We start from the raw sequence: 22,735 nt of genomic DNA, 5'->3' as shown, positions 1-22,735 counted from the left end.
GCCTAACTCAACCCAACCCAACCTAACCTAACCTAGCCTAACCCAACCCAAGGCTAATTTTTTCTAGGTCTTTTTTATTTCTATAGGCTAAAATTACATCTCAACTTCCGGGCTTGGGTTAAATGAGAAAAAAAATCTTTTGGGCGAAATATTCCTTTTGGGTATTATGGGATTGGGGAAATGGGAACATACCAATAATTCGATTCACCCACCCTTTAAAGGTTAAGCCAGCTGCTGTCGCAAATACAGACAAATATAGACGATGGTACAAGTAAAGTTTAAAAACCAGTTACGAAATAATTTAACATTTCTTCCGTGTTTATGTTCATTTAAAGGCGTGCGTATATAATTTAATTTCCTTGCATTAAATTAAAACATGGGCTAAGGAAACCCCTTTAAAAGTTCAGAAATAAATCAAAAAATTCTCGACACTATGATAAGTTTATAAGTGATAGGTTCCGTAAGTATGACACTACTTATGCTTCGTAATGCTAGGGGAGACTTACAGCTCGAGCTAGTTCGAGAACGACGGAAGCGAGAATTGAAGTACTATACACTCGGTGGTTAATTTTGCAGGACTTCCTTTAAAATCCGAGCTTCTTGGGTGAAACGTTCATATTGCCTGACAATCTGGCCTGACTGGTCATGTCGGCTTTGTCAGCAGACTAAAGTTGGGTAATGTGAACGAGCCTTTAGACAGGCAATGGAGTGGAATACAATTTTTGAAATTTCCGGGAAATGCGGTCCGGAAATTGAGAACACGTTTGCTCCGATTTGCAAACTGCGAACGCGGTCTTGAGGGTGTAACAACAGACAGACAGACAGACAAACACACACACACAGACACGTCAAAATTAGAACCTCTCCGTGACATAGTCACTCGGAGAGGTAATAAAAGTCACAATGTCCAATATGAGGATAATGCGACACGGGTCGGACATCTACTTTGATGTATTCTGTGGCTGAGCTTAAACGCCCAAAAAAGCTCAATTTATTTTAATGATCTTACTTGATAATTTTTTTTTATTTTTAGGAATGAATACCAAAAGCGGAGAGATTTTCATATCTATCCGCTTTCTGGAATACTATTTGTACTATTTTTAGAAATTAAGACATGATAAAATAAATTTTTAAAAAACTTAAAATTTAATGTAATGAAGAATTCTAACGTGGTTAAGGTGGGTCATGCGTTTTTCGTCCATGGTCGTAGCTTCTTGGATCACTCGACTTGGCAAACGCATCTGCTCGCACGATTTTATAGCGGTTTACTTTAGTAACCTTGGCTCGTGCTATCCGTGAGCATAGCCCACTTGATCCACGCGAGCGGCTTGCGTCGTGATGCGCGTGATTGAGTGGGCTATGGGCTGAGATAAAAAATAGCCGGGCCAGTTTATAAATTAAATGCATGGGGCCTTGTGGTCGCTTAACTAATTAAAATAGTTCCAAGGTTAACCATTTTGAGTGGCCAATGTCCAGTTTTTTGATTAAAGTGCTTGGGCTCTAAGTGGCAATATAACCAGTTTAAAAAAACCTTACTTATTTCACAGCCTGGCCCTCGTCGAAAAGCATATCTAGGGGTACGTTCAGTAACCCTCTTTGATGACAGCGCTTACTAAGCGATGCCAGATTTTCACTATTGTACGCTTTTTCGCGTTTCCGGTTTTGACGTCATGATGCTCAGCGCTTGCTCATCAGAAAAACCATCTAATCGATATGGTTTTTTGATGGCGTGACGTAGCGCTTGACTGTTGTTGGCGCGGGATTTAAAAATTAAATTCCAATAATGCTATTCCAACAGTAATTGTATTAGTTTTCTTTACAAAACTACTTCTACCATTCAAATGGTCATAATTTTCTTAAACAATTTCATTATTTGCGAGCTCGTTAATAGTGGACAAGAACCACTTCGTAACGTTTTGAGGGCCAGTAAGACGTTTCCCCAACCCCATTTTCGAAAACAGCGCTAACTTCAAAATGTGACTTTTCCGTTCAACAACCTTTTACGTCACTGTGACGTCTCGAGCCCATCAACCAAACATCAAGAAAACAGCGATTTCTTTGAGATTTTCGTTACTGAACGTACCCTAGGATTTTAAGCCGAGAAATATCAAAGCCATCCAGATTTAACATGTTGGGGGCCGAATCGAAATGTCCTAGCCGCCCCAATCTCACGAAATTAGAAAAGCATTCTGGTACATTGGCCACCAATTCTAATCCCGAATCAAACTATCCTCCTCTATACTTTTGCATTAACAGCGCTTTTGTCAATATGCAATTTATGTGTTTCTTATTCTCGCTTATGCCACATAATTGTTTATGGTATTCTAACTCATATGTCTATAGTAAAAGCAAGTAACTTAATTAGGCACTTACCAAGCGAAAATGGAATAGATGGTTCCTCTCTTTGCTTCATCCGAGTTATTTATGGTGGCTGGAAAATTTCTTCATTGAATTTAAATTAATTACGCTTTTCACTACACCTAACTAAATTGTAAAATCTAACTTGAAATACTAAGATTTTTTTTATTTTAAATGTGGTAGGACTATCATCTTTGAAGTCTAAATAATCATAAATCCACGGAATAGGATATTAAGATTAACTGAAGCCGCAATCTCCATTTCAGCCTAATTATTCTTCCTTACAAAGTGCCAATAAAACAGAAAATATAATTACTCCATTTGTTGCTATAATCTAAAGCCTAAATAATATACTTGTAGGTAATTTTGACATTGTGGAAATTTTAGAAATATTTTAAGAAAAATATATCAACTTCTAAATGGTAGTTAAAATACTTTATTTTTAAAACCTTAAAAATAAATTTCAAAATAAAAGCTTATCCAAGAATAATAATCAGTCCACGCTGCAGTGACTTTTCCGTGGGTTGTTGGAATATTTTGGGTTTCGCGGTTTTGCGGCGTTCCTTGAATGAGGTAGTTCCGCGGACTTCAACAGGTTTAGTTGGTTGATGAACTTCTTCGCGTTTTTCGGATTGTTGAACTTCAGCGGATTTAGCGGACTGATGAACTTCAACGGATTTAGCGGGCTATTGGATTTCATCGTGTTTAGCGGGCTCTTGGATTTCATTGGATTTAGCAGGCTGATGGGCCTATAATTTAAATATTTAATAGTGGATGCCAAACAAGGGTGTTACATGAATTTATACATTTAATTTCGTTAATCGAAATGGTACATTTCTATTGTCGCCTCTATGAAGAAAAGATTGCACAGCAATTTCCCTCTCCGTGCTTTAGAATTTCTTGGTCATAATTCAGTCTTCATTTGAAACGTCATTTCTACATTGTTGGCGCTACTTGTACACCGGTTACGTATTACGTGTAATCATTTTAGTACGCATAAAGACCATTTCGGAAAACACACAGGGGCGAGGCCACCATTGGGGTATTCTCCCTCACACCAAGGGTCAATGCCAGACTGTGCCAAAGTTCACTACAGGCAAGAGGCTAGTCAACTCGCTCTGCCTATAGCGGTGCTTCTTGGCGAGAGAGAGAGAGAGAGAAGGCCCCAATGGCGGCATCACCCTTGTGTTTTAGTTTCTCTGTATGTAATTTCCAAAATGGTCCATTCACTTACAAATGTACACCGATTACAAGGAGTGATCGGTCCTTTAGGCACTAGCGAGTGTCAAGCCACCACCGTAATCATTCATGTACACGAATGTTTTATAGTTTTAGGTTATTAAGTTTATCGGGCAAGTGCGGAGAGTCATGTATCGTTCACTAATGTGAAAAGGTTTCGAGCTATATGATAATATTGGCTGAGTGTGTGGCGACGGCTCAGATGACCCATACACTGGAACCACTGGTGATTGTAAAATTGTATATATTGGGAATATGGAGGAAGGGGGGAGTTACATCAAAAGCGCATACATTAAAATAAAATAATATATTTTTCGTGTGCTACAGAGAGCCACCTACTAAAAGAAACCACACAGGATAAACGTTGTTGCTTTGTCGTAAGAAGACGACATTAGTTTATAAATTAGTTTGAGCAAAATAAGTTATTTATCATAATTTCTTGAACATAAGTCTTCTCAGAAACTTACTACAGATTTGAACTTTTTTGGTGCAAACTTCAAAATTTGTCAAGTCAGCCTTAATTAAAACTATGTCCGTCAAGGTGCTTACAAGTTAGTGAGTATCGACACGATATCCCTTCAAAATATTTAATTTCATGACAAAATGTTTTCGTAAAATGTAATTGTTCTTGAAAAAGCGTAGATATGTAATTTTTTCAATTAATTAGAGGGAATGGATCGATTAACAGTAAAATCAGTTGATTGAATTTAATATTGATTAAGGATTAAATGGATAAAATTAACTAAAACAATTGCAATATGTGAACTTCAGTCAAATATTAGCTTAAGAAAATCAGTATCTAATAATAATTAAAATCGATATTTTGACTCGTCTTGAAGAGTCCTTACACAATTATTGCATTAGTTTGAATAGTTTTTTTTTAAAAAAAGCGTCAATAACCACGTATCATCATAAACAAAATAATAAAACCCTATTATTATTAATGCTTACCAATATAATCTCGCTGAGTTCTTTTAATTTATCACAAGGCTTTCTGGTTTTATTTTCTTGTGGCTCGTTTTCTATTTCGTCATCCACCTTTTGTAGAGCAAGTTTTGAAAACCTTTCCGTTAACTTTATTGCAGTTTGGTCCTGAAAGAAAATTTTTAAAAAATCAACAACATTACACGAGGTTCTTGGCATTGCAGGCCAAAAGTACGTCAATGAAATGAACATAAGGAAAACCAAGCAAAAGCAGAGAGATAAGACAAGAAGAAAGATATTTACTTTCCCTAATAACCAATTAGACTGTACAGGACATGTGCAAAGACCTTTAAAGTAAACCTATACCCAAAGTTCTAATAATTAGAAACTTTTCACTCACTACAAAAGGATACTTAAACTCCTTCTCAAACGCAGGCAGTTCTTGAAAGATTTTTTTTATAGCATTGGAAAGTTCTTCCCAACCTTCTTTAGCCAAACAATAATCCGCGGAAAACAGAAGAGGGAGGCTCCTACAGAACATAAATTTCATTGAGGATTTAGAAGTTCTAGATCTTCGTTGAATTGCACACTTAACCTCTTAAGATGATTTTTAAGTACAATTTCATTGACTTTAATAACTGTTACTGAACCTAAGTCAAACTTTGAAGTATTCATTTAAAAAGAAATTTATAATGCAAGGGCGAGATTACGCATCCCACATATAACATACTGTTTCTACTTAAAAGGTCTTTGACATCTTGGTCTAGGTTCATGAACTCCTTTCTTTGTTTTGTACTAAGGTAGTTTGGTAATAGTGGAGTAAGAAGTAATACGTTCTTTCCTTCCTTCCTAATGGTAAATTCGACTTCCATAAATAATCTCGTTATATTTTGCCTACAATCTTCGTAGTTTGACTTATTTGAAATCTGAAATATTTATGGTACATTTGCTTCATAAGTAACAAATTGAAAATTTTAAGCAAGCCTGACAAAAAGTAGCTCATATTCAATATTTTAAAAGTAATTATCATTTCAAAAATATCATTTGTGCCAACCCACATTACAAGATATTCATTTTTAATCTTGGGAATGAAAGTGACAATGGTCTTTAGTGTCGAGTCTGACTTCGTAGTAGTTGTTGCTTGGTTGTATCTATTTTCTATGGTTAAGTATTAAAGAAATGTCAGTAAGTAACCCCCCCCCCTCCAAAAAATGTTTTAAGATAATTACTGGTTAAAAGTGGTTCATCCCAAAATTCAACAAGCGGTACAAGTAGTTGAAGGTCTCCGACCATGGTAAATCCGTAAAACTCGGCTTCTAATAACAACAAACAAAAACAGAGTTTTGTAAATTTTTCCATGAGGCCAAGATGTCACATTAAAATAAGCTAGGTTAAACATAAAAGGCAAAACTATCGAAACATTGAAAAATTTGCGAATAAATTTAAAACATTTACTCAGGCCTTTTGTTTCTTTTTTTTAGTCTCACGTGTGTCATCTAAATTAAAAAATAAATTATTTTTATTGAATAGCGTCACAAATTGATATATTAGTAGTAAAATTTCTGCCCAGCAAGGTTGGCATCCCTAAAGGATTGCTTTGCTACTCCTAAGGGCAGTAAGTCTCCTACTGTGTAGAATTTGATAGTCTTTAAAGAACATTAACCATTATATTTGGGACGCCAATTTTGACCCCTCCATCTTTCTCCTCTTTCAGCTTCATACGGTTCTGATCTTCTAAAATGTTTGAAGTTGCGTGATAGACCACCTTGGCTATATCCTACAGTTAAGAAAAATACTTGTTTGTAATTCATAAATTATGTTATTTCTACTGAAAAGGGAGTATGCGAGTTTCATTTTTATTGGTGGCGTAAACTTTCTATTATTCCCGCTTAATAAAGAAGTAAAAAATTACTGGCAGTTTCCAAGGAGTGGTCCCACCTCTCCAAAATTTATAAAATTTATACCAAATAAAAGCTTTATAGTGAGGAAAATTATGGTGTAAAAATATTTCACAATTGAGTAGAAAACCCAGAAATGTTTTTTTTTGGAAAAAGCATGCAATTTAAAGGGGGAAGGAATAAAAAGAGGAGTAAAAACCAAACCAAACCAAATCTAACCTGGACTAACCTTAACCATTAAAAATAATTAACACCTACTTTTAATAATAATGAAATTTTTATAGTTTTTGGAGCGATCCACTCCTTGGAAATAGCCAAATTACCATATCCCCTTCGACTTGGGCGATCTCTCTCCACCATTTCACGATAATTTTCTACCGCTGCTTAAAATAAAATAGTTCATTATATCTATGAACGCCTAGCAGCAAATTACGTAGTTAAAATTTTGCACTTAGTAGGACTATGTGACGTCTATCTACAGTAGTATTGAAAAACGCTTTCCAGCACGTAGAGATTTCAGTTGGTCGGGTAGTACGTCGCAACCTCTTAAGTGTTACCTCAGATCCAGATGGGTTTCGTCTTTCCTTAAATCTAACGACCACATTGGGGGTCCTGGGGGACGTCCTACCCTAAGTAATAGTTTTACTTTCAGATCAGACCACGTGATGACAACGGAATTCTAGAAAATGGCGGCCCAAAGAATTTTAAACATTTCCTTAAAACAACTTATTAAGTCAAACTAAAATATCCTAAATAATACAATTAAAGCCGCTTACTTTCGAATAAATCGCGATAAACATTGAACCACGCTAAAATAAACCCCGAAGTCCCGAACGCTAAAAGTTCAAACTCGCGAATAAAATCGTCGACCACCGATATAGAGAAGGTCCGTGGCGCGCACAATGCGGCAGAACTTCAGAAGCAAGTCTACTAGCGTAACTAGCGTTCTACGCTATTGCTCAGCTCTCCGTCGAGTCGTCGCTTCGACAAGTCCGTCGGCGTCGCTTCCAGACTTCTAGTAATCCAGTTCTGCTTCAATCACGTGATTCAAGAGAGAATTTCAATAGAGAGAATAAAGAAAAGGATTAGTAACTTCGACGAAAGAGGGACTTCTAAATGCCACGTGATTCCAGTTCCGGTGAGTACTCTGGATCAGTGATCTCTCCTCTCGGGCCTCGCGTTATTTTGCTAATGGCTCATGGGACCGTAAAAGCTTGGATGGGTAAAAGTTAACCTTGCCATTTCTTATTACACACCTACCATGGCATAAATTGTCTCTGTCTGGTCCATGGTTACCTCGACTCAAAATTTCTTAGGTCTTATATAACCCTATCCTCCCATATCCGGAGTTGTATGGCTATCTCTTTCCAATTAATACCACATAGTTCATGATTTCTTCTCTAACCTTAAAATTAACGTATAGTTTATAACTTTAAAATTTACCCATATCTGTATGAATTCTAGGTATAATGAATTTTTTGTATGGTATGAGTATCACCACTACCTCTTTGTTTCCCTTAAAGAAACATGTTGTCTTCGAAACAAACTCCTCCCCCCCCCGTGATTTTGGTAGTTCCGAATATTACTGTTACATTTTTGCAATTAATATTTATTTATTTTTTGTTTATTACTATCTCTATTATTACTAACTTAAACTTATTATTGTTATAATTTTTTTAAATAAATGTCTGTACCTTCTCCTGTCAGCACTAACTAAGCCTGCAAGGCTTACCTGTGCTAAGTTGTGTGTGTAAATAAATAAACAAAACAATAAATAAATAAATTTAAGAAAAATTGTCACGCTTCCATTCTAATATATTTCTGTATGCTGTATTCCTATTTCTTATTTTTTACGGAGCTGTAATGCTGTCTCAGCCCTAGCTCGTCAAATTAAAGGAGCAAAAGAAAAAAAAATATGCCACCATGGACGGTGTATTATAATACACCGTCCATGATGTCACCAAGCTCCGTGATGCCACTCGATCAAGTGCTGCTAATGCTGTGAGCGCGCGATCGAGTGGGCTATGGTTCGTCGTAATGTCACAGAGCTGTAAATAAGGATATTTATATTAATAGTCAAGTTGACTAGTGAGCCCCTTTGATTTCCATTTATTTAGCAGTCAACGTATTTCTTTTACAAGTCAAATGCGACTACATTCTGTAGAAAAGCATATTATTTTAGTAGTGAAATTGACTAGTGAGCTCCCACATTTCGATTTATTTTAGTAGTCAATTGCCTGGGCTAGTGTCTTATTTACAGCCATGGTCCGAAACGCTTACGTTCTCTACGACGTAACGTTACGTAACTTACGTTGTAGTTGGTTTCTCAACTTTGCCCCACGACCCACGTGCTACGTTTGTCTTCTTTGGCTTGGCTGGAAAAGAGTTCTACGAAAGAGAATAAAGGTATATCGAATATTAGTTAATGATAGTAGGTATTACAGTTTCTTTAGGTCCCTATTAGTTTTCCAAGAAATTGAGATGGAATACTCAAGTACGAATTTTGAGTCTGATGCTACAAAATCTTTTCAGAATAAAACATTAGACAATGTTGGCAATGTACAACTTGGCCCAAAAAATTATTATGGGACAACTAATGTTGACAGTGATGTCGAAGTAGAACAGAGTGACTCCCAATTGTACGATCACAATTATGCTACTCGCTCTTACATCACAATTAGTGAAAATATTGATATTGATATTTCGAGTACTGAAAGCCGTAAGGAGTCAATACTTTCAATACTGAGAAGTCTTAGACTGCCTCTTAAAAGAGTACTTCAATTAGGTTTTGGATTAGTTTACGATCATGGGCGAAAGGCGGTTCCAGGGGAAAATGATATTAGAAATGCTATTAATTTTGAAGGTTACCATTATTTAGACAGAGATACCTTGGATTTAGTAGAAAACAGGGATCATATAGATCATGAAAAAGCAATGAAACTTTTTCGTAAATATTTAGAAACAAATCAAAGAACTCCTGTGATAGAAAACATCCAAGAGAATGAATTGGTAATAAAAAGTCCAGTACACACTAGTCAGGATTACAGATTACAACATGAGAATGGTCCTGGAGAACATGATAAGAGTGCTACGAAACAGCAAACTGATCTTAGGAGATATATAAACAGCAAAATTGAAGTTGTTCAATTATGTAGAAAAGGTATATCTCGTAAGGATGCTATTAATTGTTTTTTTAGAAGAATGTACTGCCGAGGAAGCCTCGGAATTCATCCGGGACATTCAATTCTATGGTTTTTCAATTGAAAACGATCACTTTCAAGATGTTACTTCGGAAGAAATTGCATCAACTGAAAGATCAACGGAAAAAAGCGACCAAAAATACTCCTGTGATTCTAATGAAATTCATGTTAATTGCGGAACAAACCAAAGTCGACCAAAAAAGGCGACTCTGAAGAATTTTCAATTCATTCTTCAGCGAATTATAATCAACAAATTTCTCATCAAAGATCGACTAAAATCGATCAAATAAATCATTCTGAACTGCGTAAAACACGAAAGTCGACCAAAAAAGGCGACTTTGAAGAAATTTCAAATCATTCTTCAGTGAATCGTACTCAACAAATTTCTCATCAAAGATCGACTAAAATAAGCGATCAAGAAAATCATTCATCTGAGCCGCGTGAAACACCCAAGTCGACCAAAATTGGCGATTTTAAAAATTGTAGTGGTACTACATATAAAAATCTAGAATGCACTGAGGATCCATTTCATTTGCAGTCAAATGAGTCCAATAAAATTGGACAAGAAACAAAACTACAAACTTCACTAAGTCTAGCTTTTGAAAGTAACGTATCTAAGACCTTAACCATCGTAAAAGCCAAAAATGTTTAGTGATATTAAAAGAGATGCATTTCAAGGAAAGGTATTAAGAACCCCATTGCCAATTAACGCCAATGTAAGTGGTGGAGAAATTTATTCTTTTTGTGTTGCTGAAGAGGAGATGAATGACATCAACAATGACCGAATACTATGGAATAAAACTAAGAAAAGTATCTCTAATTCAGTATTGAAGGAAAATTTTTATCTTAAGACAGAAAATGGAAAATGTTCCAGCGCTTTTAAGAACATTGTTTTTAAACTGTCTATTAACAAAGACAGCAATTGTGTTCCAATTATTGTCCAATACATTGGACCCTTAACCCAAAATGCGAAAGGCAGTGAAACGGTGCTGAAGTTTAACGACTTCACTTTCGGTTCGGGTTTTTTCCAGGTAATGAGGTTCAACATCGCGATTGTTTGAGGCTTCGTCCAGCGAAAGAATCGGTGTTCCGTGTTATATAACAATCTGAAAATTGGTTAATACATTTTTAAAAAAACTGAATCAATTGAGAATAGCGGAACTAACACTTTTCGAAGAAGTTCCATCTTGGCGGTGTCGTTCTTCTGACTCGAAAGCGGTATGTATCTGAATTCAGAGTACGGTGGTTATTCTTTAATGTGAATTGACTCGGAGTAAATCCATTTGTTGCGATAGTTCGCTATGAATGATTTCATTTCCATGTTTGATTTTAAGTCGCCTTCTTTGATGAGGCAGGCACCACGCTCTTCGTTCAATAATTTCACAACACATTTGCTATTAAAAGGAATTAATATCGCATCTCGAACCCCTTTAAGCAAGGGGTTTTCCTTTACCTGTTCCAATGTGCGAATATTGAAAATAAAGGAAATGAGAGAACTTAAATAGTATAAATCTTCACCCATTGCCGGTAGTAACCGTGTTCAAATGATCGGTCAGTGATATAACCTTGAAGTTTCGGTCCAGTTCCATCTTTAGCAAAAATATCAGTAAACTTATCCAGGGTTATGTAGTTTACTTCAGAAAATTGACCTCGCATGGTGGCGCCAACATATGCCAGGATAACTGTAGAGGCTAATAACCAAAGTGCCAGAGTTATTTCTTCAAAGGGTTTGCCTTGTTTTTTCCTCGGAAAAGCTGAAAAATATTGTGAAGTTAGTTTGCAAAATTGTAATTTTCTTGTTTCATGGTAATATAGAATCATTTGTTGGAGTGAGAGACGTTCGGAGGAAATGAGCTTCAATGTTAAATTTTTACGTTTAGATCTTAGTCAGCTCTCGAAGAAAGAACAGGAAGAAGCGTTTTGCTTTCAAGTAACTGAAGGGATTCAATCCCAAAAAACTCTACTTATTTGCATAACGCCATAAATGGCTTAAAAAGTTTTAAATAACCGGATTACGTCACTTTGTCAAAAACCTACGATCTCGTTTCTACTAAAAGTTTTCCACCAATTTTCAAATTTATAAATAATACACCGATGAAATATCGCGTTTGATGTCTCCAGAGGCTATAAATATTTTTAAATAACAATACTTTACGTTCATAGAATAATTTTGATATCAAGTTCCAGACATTGTCGAAAGAATTAGTGAAGATTTTCGAGATAACATTTGGTAATTTTGGTCTTCGTCGTTTTGAATTATACAAATACAAGTGGACGGATTTTCTTAGCGACAAACAAAAAGAAATGATGAAAATGGAAGCCACCAAGAGAAATACGCTCTACAATTAAATTAAAAATTGAAAGGGAATATTTCTATCATTCATATTAGTCATCCAATTTGTTTTTAAGCTTACATTGCCATGCATTTCTAAAAGTTGTGATACTTTTTTTATTTCCTGTTCGGGTTTCGAAGAAGCTGACGATCTTTACGGAATGGAAATAACTCGGATAAAAGTACGTATTAAATTCTCTGTAATGGTAACGCCCATCTTTCTACATCCAATGCATGTCTATGTTCTGAAATTGATTTGAGCTATGTGTTATAACGTAGACCGAAACTAGATTGAGATTTAGTTTTTGCTAATTTTAAACATTTTTCTGAAATTTAACTAAAATTTCAAACACATCGCCTGAGATTTTAAACGTATATTTGTCCATAAATAGAAAGGTTTGTTTGATAAGCAAAATCTTATGACGCAATTTCTGAAAATAAAATGCAATATTTTTAAAAAAATATTTCAACTTCGTACTAGATCAATAGAACACTGATATCAATAATTTTAATTAATCGGAATATAGCAAAAACTGAAAAATACTATTGTAGGGAATCTTCATTCCCGAATGGGTATATCAATTACATCCTTGTTATTACGGATAAATAGAGTTATCCTAAATCGACTTCCCTTCTCTATTTTTATTAACTTTTTGTTAATAAAAACTAACTTTTATTTGAGTTTTCATGATTTAATTATTCGCTTCATGTTAACTATGAAATGCCTATAGTGTTTTGACTTCAGATGCAATCTTCATTACTCTACAAACTTTGACCGGTGCCGTTCGGAAAAAAAAAGAGTTTTTATTCAACAACAAAATAAATGTAATTTACATAAATTCTCTTAAACGTCAGTATTTTAAATTAATTTAAGTTAAGTAGCTATAAGAAACGTTATTCATAAATCATATTAAACTTCGCTATTGTTCTTTTTATTTCAAGAGAACACCCTTTTCACAAGTTTTGTAAATTAAGGATATAGAAAGCGATTAGAAAAACCGCAATTGCGAGAATCTTTGGTGGAAGCCCTACCATTGGGAGGCTACATGTTTCTCATAACCCTAGCTAATTGCCGCGTATATCTTAACAGTAACGATGATAATGAAGTAGAAACAAATATTGCAGGATGGATTCTATTTGTTATGAATGTAAGACCAGTAAATGGTTTTGTTAGACGCCAATAACTTCAGATTGGTGTATATGTAGTTTAGACTAAAGAGCAGGAGATGGTGGTGTTAGAAGTCAATAAATACAGATTAAAGTATATGTGGTATGCACGAAAGACTATTGCATGATGCTGTTGTTAGAAGCCAGTATGCGTACATTGGTATGTATGTGGTATAGATGGAAAATTTTGAAAGATTTGGCGGATAGTTTGCCGATGAAGGGATAATGGCGGAACTGATATGAAATAGATGACATAATGAAGTAGAATTTTCGAAGTGCGAGCGCGGTACAGAAATTGTGAGGATGTTAACTCCGATTGGCCAACTGCGAACGCGGTGACACAAACACGTCCAGCGTGCCTCTCCCTGACGCCATCGCCACATGGAGAGGAAAAATTATTTAAACAAGGAAAATTTAAGTTCCACCCTCCAATATGAGCAATGAGAAGTTACCAGTTAGCTTCTGAACTGGGTTGTTGTATATGTTGATTGTCAGCTGGACGAATATTATGAAAAAACGGTTTGCGAAAATTTTGATTTCAATTTGGTCTTGGGAATGCAGCTTTGTTTTGTGGTCTGTTATTGTTGAAATGCTAAGATGGAGATTTGAATGTGCTTGAAGGTTAGCCTTCAGTGAAAAGATTTTTTTATAACTGACTGTTTGTGATTAGAACTTCGTGGGTAAATATTCGAGGATAAAAAATACTGATTGGCGTCTATGTGGATTGGAGGGAAAACTATACTAATGAAGGTATAATGGTCAGAAAATGTATGCCTTGGACTTAAGTGAGATAGCTAACCTTTTGCGATATAGATTTTCTAAATTTCTGTAAGCCTTGAACTCGGTACAGAAATTGGAAGCACTTATGATCTTATTTCTGCTGAATCGTTTCTTTTTTCTGATGAAACTTTTCTCTTTCCTGCTGAAACGTTTCTTATTTTATGCTGAATCGTTTCTTATTTCTGCTGAAACGTATCTTATTTCTGCTGAGTCGTTTCCATTTTCTGCCGAGTCGTTTCTGTTTTCTGCTGAGTCGTTTCTTATTTTTAGTCCGGCTGAAACTTCCCATGTTAATGTTAAAGCTCTTCATTTCATTTTACTGTTAAAATTTTTCTTATTTTTGTTCAAAGTCTATTATTATAAAAACTTTTCTTATTTTTGTTCAAAGTCTATTATTATAAAAACTTTTCTTATTTTTGTTCAAAGTCTATTATTATCCAAACTTTTCTATTTCTGTTGAAACTTTCATAATTTTTTTAACCTTTCCCACTTCGGTACAATCATTTCTAATTCATGTTCAAAATTTTACTATTTCTGTATAAACCTCTCATATTTTTGTACAAAATTTTCCTTTTTGTACAACATTTTACTTATTGCAAATTATTGCAGTGATTGTTAAGAAGTTTGTTGTTATTGCTCAAACCTTTCTTGTTATTGTACAAAAATTTCCTACTACTACTCAAAATTTGTTATTAAGCTCCAACTTCTATTATTATTGTTCCAACGTTTGCTATTTCTTCTTAATTTTATTATTATAGCTCGAACTTTTACATATTGAAATGTTTCTTAATTACTGTTCGAACCGTTCTCATTTCTTCTGAAAGATTTCTTATTTCTGACCAAACTTTTGTAATTTCTTGACTCTTCACACTGATGTTGAAACTTTTCTTATATCTGTACTTTTCATATTACTGTTCAAACTTTTGTCATTTCTGATTTTTTCATATTGCTGTTCTAACGTTTTATATCACTGTTCAAACTTTTCATATTTTTATTCAAACGTTTCATATTATGGCTCAAATGTTTCATATTATTGTTCAAACTTTTCATATTTATGTCAAATCATTCCTATTAATCAAACGTTGTCTATTTTTGTTCCAAGTCGATTTATTGCTGTTCATTTTTTGAACATAAGACTATACAATATGAATTCGTTAAAATCGTATAACCATCTTAATTCAAAAATCAAATTAAATTTACATACCATCAAACGCGGTTACTTTTGATTCAGAAATATCATAAGCCCTCGTTCCCGTTAAAAGGCCTTAAGATAGAAGTTCCCGATTGTACTCCAAAAAAGAGCAAACTAGTTCCCATTTTATTATAAAAGTAAAGAAGCTATCGACAAACCGTTACCTCGATAATTTTTAGTGAAACCTTAGCTTGTTCCCAATACAAAATTGAGAATTGGACTTGGTTCAGTTAATTAGTTAAAATTATTTTATTAACTATAATAAAAGGAGACTCAGTTCCCATTTAATTTCGTTTCCAGTGAATCAATTTTCCAAAATAAAATTTAAAATTATCTAGTCTAAATACATTTGTTTCTTGCAACAAAAACTATAGAGTTATATTTATTTCTTAAATATTTATTCACGGAAAACCATTTTTTGGTGATGAAATAATCGGTGGCACCATGGTGGCTGTTTTATATTTTGGTTTAGGGATATTTCTTGGGGCGTGGACTTGAGTTTAGGCCCAGCCACACCGTGAAGAATTTTGAAAGTTGGTGTTGCCTGTCAGCACGAGGGTACCAAAGACCTTTTCTTTGAAAGGAATAAATAATAGGACAAACCGAGACCTTTCCCGGTTTGCCGTACTCTTTCCCACTTGTTGAGTTCTTGTGTAATAAATGAACCAACAGATTTAACTAAAACTAAAAGTTTATTGTTTGAATATTCGAGACAGTATTCGCGTACAATAGTTGTGTTCGGGCCGAGGAGTGGAACTGGAAGGCCTATCGACCCGAAGGGTAATCTCTAGGTTGACTCGGTTGGTGGGAGTTAACGATAGATATCTAGTAGATGTAAAATAGACTACATTGTTTTTCTTATCAGCTTGCCTATTAAAACATTTGGTCTATTTGTTTTATGTACGTAACATTACTCTCCCGTAAAACCTTTTTCCAATTACATTACATATCTCTAAGGAATCGAAATGCATAAATTTTATTACATTATAATTTTAAAATCCAAAACGTAATTTACATTTTTCATGACATTAAAATTTTAAAATCCCATAATTTATTTTCATGATTACGCTAAGCCTAAATTTGAGTTTTCTCGTTCGTATGACGTTCGTTAAACTAGTAGATTCCGTAACGTTCCGGAAGTTTCCTCTGGCGTTGAGGTCTCAGTGCAGGAACGGCTTCGAGAGGCTCAACGGGTGTGCAATGCGCCGGAAGAGGGTCTCTGAGTGTGTTTTCCCATAGTAAGTAATCGTCGTCCGGCACAGCTATGGGCTTAGATACGTCCTCGGTTCAACGGATCCTCATTTGGTACTGATGACGGCGAATTTCTCCAGGGTCAGTTGCTATGACATACATCATCTGACCTACGTGTGCGGTGACGACTCCGTGGAGCAACCTATTTCCTCTTCCGTAGTTGTGAACATAGCCGGAGTACCCTATTTCATATAACGGCTCGTGTCGGGGTTTGGCGTCTTTGGCAAAGATCACTGGATGGTATAAATCTAAGTGTGTCGTGATCTGTCTTCCGTGCATTAATTCTGCTGGTGACTTTCCGGAACTGGTGGGAACCCGACGATACTGTATTAAAATGCGTGCGATTCGTTCGTCCAGGGAACCAAATTGACCAGCTATTTTTCTAAGGACATCTTCAACCGTCCGTACCCCTCTCTCCGCTTGACCGTTGGAGGCCGGGTGATAAGGGGCAGTTGTGGTGTGTTGAATGCCGTTGCTTCTTGTGAAATCCACAAATTCTTGGCTGGTAAAGCAAGTTGCGTTATCGGTCACAAGCAACCTGATTATGCCAAAACGGCATACAAGCTCACGCATGCGAGATATGACTGCTTGTGATGTTTGGTGATTCGTTGGAAAGACTTCCATCCACTTTGTGTGACTGTCGACGACTATCAGTAGGTACTTGTCATCGATGGGACCGGCAAAATCGGCATGGACCCGACTCCAAGGCGCGTTTGTTTCTGGCCCTGGGTGGAACGTCTTATTTGGGGATGCGGCATGTTCGTTACAGGTACCGCACTTATGAGATACTTCTTCTATATCGTAGTCGGTTCCAGGCCACCAAAGTCGCGAACGGTCGATGGCTTTCATGCGGACAGTGCCAATGTGGGTAGCGTGAAGTTCGTCAAGCATCTTCCTTTGGTATGACCTCAGATTAATAACCCCTGGATATGAAAGGCAAGCAAAACCGGGCGTTTTCAAATAGTATCGCCATGTGGCGCCCTCAGACGGCAAAACGTAGAACTTTGTCACCCCATGCAGACGACGCAGTTTGAATTGTATGGTTGTTCTGGCAAGGCCTAGCAAACGTAAACGGTTTTTTTTGTGTCTTCGAAGACCATTATTGCTTTCCTGTCTAATTTTTACATAAATAAAAAAACATAAAACCTACCGAATTTAGTGAACAAAACCTCCGGACCAGGTACCGGGATGAGAAGAGAAAAAGAAACGGGAAAGGCTGATAAAAAGTAGCCGAGCATGGAGTAGCAAACGCCGTCACGCGCTTACTGAGTCTGTTTGGGGTAACCTTTTTCCAAGTTTTGACTATAGGGGCGCTAGAGATGCCGATGCCCTATTCAAGTATGCCTCTCTATTTCCTTTCATATCCAGGGGTTATTAATCTGAGGTATGACTCAGGAATTACCACGCGGTTGCTCATCAGGCATAGCCCATTAAAGTTTGATTTGTCGCTGCGTCTTCGAAAGTATGGTAAAAGGCCGGGAGGAACCTTATCTTGATTTGGCCAACCCAGTCGCAGGAATTTCCCCAGTGATTGCAAAGTGCCGTCTTGTTTAGTCGCTGCGTCAAGTTGTTTTGCCGTGATGGGAGTGTTGTTTTCCAGTTCTCGTACAACGAACACATACTCCGCAGGTACAGGTACTTCGGTATTGGTGATAGGCAAAGGTAGCCGACTCATTGCGTCTGCGTTTGCGTTGGCCGTGCCTTTCCGGAACTTCAGGGTGTACGAATAAGCTCCAAGAAGTAATGCCCATCGCTGGATACGAGCCGCGGCCGTTGGCGGGACTGATTTGTTGGCTGCCATCAGCGTGACCAAGGGTTGGTGGTCCGTGTATAAAGTGAAGTGAGTGCCATACGAGTAACCGTTGAATTTCTTCACCGCAAAGATAATGGCCAAGGCTTCCTTGTCGAGCTGAGGATAATTTTTTTCAGCATGAGACAGGGTCCGTGAAGCGAAGGCAATTGGTCTTTCGTGGCCGTCCATCTGGTGAAAAAGAACAGCTCCAATACCGACCGGCAAGCATCGCAGGCAAGAGTTATTGGCTTTTTTGGGTCATAATGTACGAGTAGGTTAGACGTCTTAAAAGCATTCTTGGCTTCCTGAAAGGCTGCGAGCTGTTTAGGTCCCCACGTCCATAGGGTGTTTTTATGGAGAAGATCATAAAGAGGAGCAAGCTTCATGGCGTTGTTAGTCAAGAATCGTGCTTTATAATTTACCAAGCCGAGAAACGAGCGTATGGTCTCTATATTATCCGGCGTCGGTGCGTTCATTATTGCAAGTATCTTCTGCTCCTGGGGATGTATCTCCTCTCCGTCCAGCCTGTGGCCCAAGAATTCAATGACTGGCTGTAGAAATTTACATTTTTCTCTTCGTAGCTTCAGACCATACTCTTTGAATTTGGCAGAAACGGTATCCAGGATAGACAAATGATCTTGGTTGGAGCAGCCGCGAACTAGAGTGTCGTCCTGGAACGGTGTGACTTGGCTGACCTCTGATAATATTACTTCCATTATACGCTGGAAGATGGCTGATGCCGAGGCGACGCCAAAGGGTAAGCGGTTGAACTTGAATAGACCGAGAGGAGTGCTTATCACCGTATACATCTTTGATACTTATCGATGTTAATTGAGGGTTTAAAGTTGTTTTGTAGTCAGCACAGATGCGAATTCCACCCTGGGGTTTCTGTACAATCACAATGGGAGTGGCAAAATCGGAGTAGTTTACTCTTGTGATTATGCCCTCTTTCTCCATCCGGCGGATCTCTGCGGCGACGGCCTTTTGTCTGGCGTAAGGGATCGTTCGTGCCTTGCAGAACTTCAGTGTAAATTGATTCTTAAGGTGGAGTTTCGCCGTAAAGCCTTTTACAGTACCTAGTCCAGGCGTGAAAAAATCAGCATAATTGTCGAGTAGAATGTCTAGGTTTGAATCGTATTGACTGATGATCCGGTTACAAGGCGCATTGTGGTTCTCAAATGTGGGCAAAATATCAAGTGCAGAGTATAACCACTGGCGACCGCAGAGATTGTCCCTTTTACGACCAATAGCGGTAAACTAGCTTGCCGACCTCGGAATCCGACTGTTACCCTTGTTTGACCCACTATGTCTATGGCATCTCCGGTATACGATTCTAGTTTCCGGGAAAACTGGCTCATGGCGTGTTGGTTTCCGATTTTGTCATAGTCTCTCATCGTCATCATGGTAAAGCCTGAGCACTTGTCTATCTCGAACGTGACTGGTGTACCATTGACCTCCAGAGTGTCGATATCAGGTGGGGATACGGCTTCGTCTGATGAACTCGGAACGTTGGTGACGGTGTGTATTTCCGACGAATCCTCTGTAGAGGGTTGAGTAGGTGTTGCGCACCGTAAATGGTATGTTTCCGCGGAGTACTCATCGTATTCATCGTGAGCGGTATCGCTGGTGCGTTTTTCACGGTATTGACGTGATGTGAGCGATATAGTTTCCGCGGTAATGGTCGCACGGGAAGTGGATCATCCGGATTCAAACAGGCCTTGGTAATATGACCTTGACGGTTGCAGCGCAATCAAGTCGCGTCTATGTATTGACAGGCGGGCCCCTTATGAATAAGACTTGAACAGCGCAGGCACTGGTTGAAATTGGGTTTAGGTTTTCTTTGAACCTGATTTTCTTCACGTGAATTCGAATGCTGTGGCGCTTGGTGTCTATGCGACGGTTTTGGTTGACGATGTCCGCTATCGTTCCGCGGCTTTTGTTTTCCGGAGTAGGGAGTTTTCGCCTAACTTCGTAACTCGTTCCATTATTTGCTTCTTCAGCTTTCATCTCGCGTCCGTCGCCATTTGTTGTGTTCTTGTGTAATAAATGAACCAACAGATTTAACTAAAACTAACAGTTTATTGTTTGAATATTCGAGACAGTATTCGCGTACAATAGTTGTGTTCGGGCCGAGGAGTGGAACTGGAAGGCCTATCGACCCGAAGGGTAATCTCTAGGTTGACTCGGTTGGTGGGAGATAACGATAGATATCTAGTAGATGTAAAATAGACTACATTGCTTTTCTTATCAGGTTGCCTATTAAAACATTTGGTCTATTTGTTTTATGTACGTAACAATGAAAAGAAATACGGTTTGAAGTTGTAAGATCTCCCCCTCCCCCCTTAATTAGAAGAAGTTCAGGCAACAAAATTCGTAGGCATACAAAGTGGTATGTTACCTTTCAACCGAATTCCTAATGGACCGAAATCCCATTCGACCGAATATCCCGCAATGATTTTACATTTCTAGCCCAATGGCTATATTCCCGATGGACCGAAATCCCAATCATCCGAATATGCCCCTAAAATTACATCAATATAACTTGAAACACTATAGCCGTCAGCGATTCGGTGGTGTAGTGGATACGATGTTGGACTGCGAAGCGATAGGTTGTTGGTTCGAATCTCCGAAAGGTATGTTAATAATATTAAAAGTAAATGTTTCTTGATACTAATTAATAATAATAATATAAATAAATTGCTTTTTATTAGGAACATCCATTAAGAATAATCTTAGTTTAAAAAAGTAAAAATCATACAGATTACAGTCGCACAGTTTAAAATGACTCTTTCAAGGTGGTTTAAGGAACCTGGAGGAGTTGGGTTTATGTGGGGGACTATTTCATTTTTAAAAATGTTTAAGGATTCAGCGGACTTGGTTTGGTTACTTAGGGTATTCCAAACTTTAACTCCTTGGTGCTTTACACTTTTGGCTCTATATTTGGTTATACAGGTTTCTATCGGAAAATTTTGCCCATGGCTACGGGTTTTTAGGTTTGAATTGATTATAGGGGGGAACCATTCGGTTACATATTCTGGGAAAATACCATTACGAACTTTATACATAAAGACTAATAAGTTAAAATAATAAATAAATTTAGGGGAGTCTATTTTGGCAGTTTTGCATGCTGTAGTTGCCGAGGAATACTTGCTACTTTTTGCGATAAGCTTTGAGCATTTCTTATGGAGAGGTTCTAATCGTGTTTGATTACCTTTAGGACAGTAAAAATAGAATATGTTACCGTATTGGATGAGTGGCTGTACGCAGGCTTTGTATATTAATCTAAGAATATCAGATTCAAGATGATTCTGCAGGGGTCTCAGTAGCCAAAGGCGGGAGTTTACTTTTTTTAGAACATAATCTGTTTGTCTTCGCCAGTCTAAAGCCTCGTCCAGCCAAATACCCAAGTACTTGAATTCTTTAACTCGTTTGATCGTATCGCTACATATAGATATAATTTTAGCTGCTAGAGTAGCTTTTTGACGGTTTGGGGCCAGTAACATGAAATTAGTTTTTGCTGTATTTAAGATAAGACCTCGATTGGCTAATTTAGTCTTTAAGTTCTCAAGATCATACTCAGTGTCTCTAATTATATACAGTGTAAACGTGAAATTAACCTTTCCTAGTTACAAGGGACGTTAATACTCAATATTTTAGTAGCGGCTCGGGAATCGGGATACCGATGATACCTAGCCAAGGCTTAGTGTAGTTTTCGAGTCTACTATTATTCGCATAGCCATTTTTCTGTTGAAAATATAAAAATTCTTATGATATTTAGTTGAAGACTTAATAAATTACTCGAAAGTTTTCAAAACTTGGGCTTCAAAACGTTGACTATAATCATTGCCTCCTGGATCACGCGACTCGCGGACGCAGGCTGCCTGCGCTTCAAAGGCCCGTCCAATCGGCCCCAAAACGTGTATCAAGAATTTTAAGCCGAGAATCAAAGCTTTTAACATGGCCGTCTATGGAAAGAACACCGTTTTTTGGCATTGATTTGGCAAATACTGGCTCAAATCTCTGAAATTTTAATGAGTTGTGTAAAATGAGGAATTTAATTTTTGTGCAAAGTTTTAAAAGATTACATCTTGTGGTTTTTTGTAAAAAAAATTTAAATTGTAATTACCCTTAGCCTAAGTTAATGTTTTCCGTGAGAGAAAAGGTGTTTTTAAGCGATTTGACTGGCTCAAATCTCTTTAAAGTTTAGTGAGAGGTTTACTGAAGGATTTTTAATGATCGGGCAAAGTTATAAAGCTCTAAAAGCAATAGTTTTTCCCTTAAATTCAATAAAGCCTTGTTTTTACATGAGCACAACCAGAAGATCTAGATTATTTCCGTTGACCTTTGACAGCTGTCGGCTGTTTTCAGAACGTGTTTTAATCAATAAACCTATATGATTTTCATTTCTTCCTAGGTGCCATTGAAAAGATCGGAATTAACATACGTAATTCAGGGGTTTGCCAATGAACTAATGTGGTTCAGTTTAATTTTAAGAGGAAAATTAACAGCTGATACAAAGTTATTTTAAGTCAAATTTCACAACTATTTGAAGGGAAAACACCTATTTCTAAAATTTAAATGCTTTAAACATACAAATATATC

General features: G+C 37.1%; 1 protein-coding gene across 1 annotated transcript; it reads right to left on the bottom strand.

Moving 5' to 3' along the window:
• Positions 1–4,476: 4,476 nt before the first annotated feature.
• LOC149694558 (uncharacterized) lies at positions 4,477–5,560 on the bottom strand. The gene is made up of 4 exons (XM_089867393.1): positions 5,252–5,560; positions 5,117–5,171; positions 4,922–5,051; positions 4,477–4,689 (listed from the first exon to the last, which is right to left on the bottom strand). Exons 1-4 carry the CDS (start codon positions 5,391–5,393, stop codon positions 4,507–4,509), a joined length of 510 nt encoding a protein of 169 aa, XP_089723519.1. The 5' UTR covers positions 5,394–5,560; the 3' UTR covers positions 4,477–4,506.
• Positions 5,561–22,735: the final 17,175 nt, after the last annotated feature.

The sequence above is a fragment of the Phalangium opilio genome, unplaced genomic scaffold (genome assembly GCF_054372755.1).
Source record: "Phalangium opilio isolate 3A_F unplaced genomic scaffold, DU_Popi_V2 ptg000022l_1, whole genome shotgun sequence".
Lineage (NCBI taxonomy): Eukaryota > Metazoa > Arthropoda > Arachnida > Opiliones > Phalangiidae > Phalangium > Phalangium opilio.
Note: the sequence above shows the minus strand (reverse complement) of the source record. Positions and strands in the feature narration are given on the sequence as shown.

What these genes read in the sequence shown, in the direction of transcription:
- LOC149694558 (XM_089867393.1), bottom strand. Translation starts at nt 5,393, where the DNA reads ATGGAAGTCGAATTTACCATTAGGAAGGAAGGAAAGAACGTATTACTT. An exon ending in AGACCTTTTAAGTAGAAACA is followed by an intron (nt 5,172 to 5,251) that starts GTATGTTATATG and finishes AGTTTGACTTAG; the next exon opens with GTTCAGTAACAGTTATTAAA. An exon ending in CTTAAAAATCATCTTAAGAG is followed by an intron (nt 5,052 to 5,116) that starts GTTAAGTGTGCA and finishes TATGTTCTGTAG; the next exon opens with GAGCCTCCCTCTTCTGTTTT.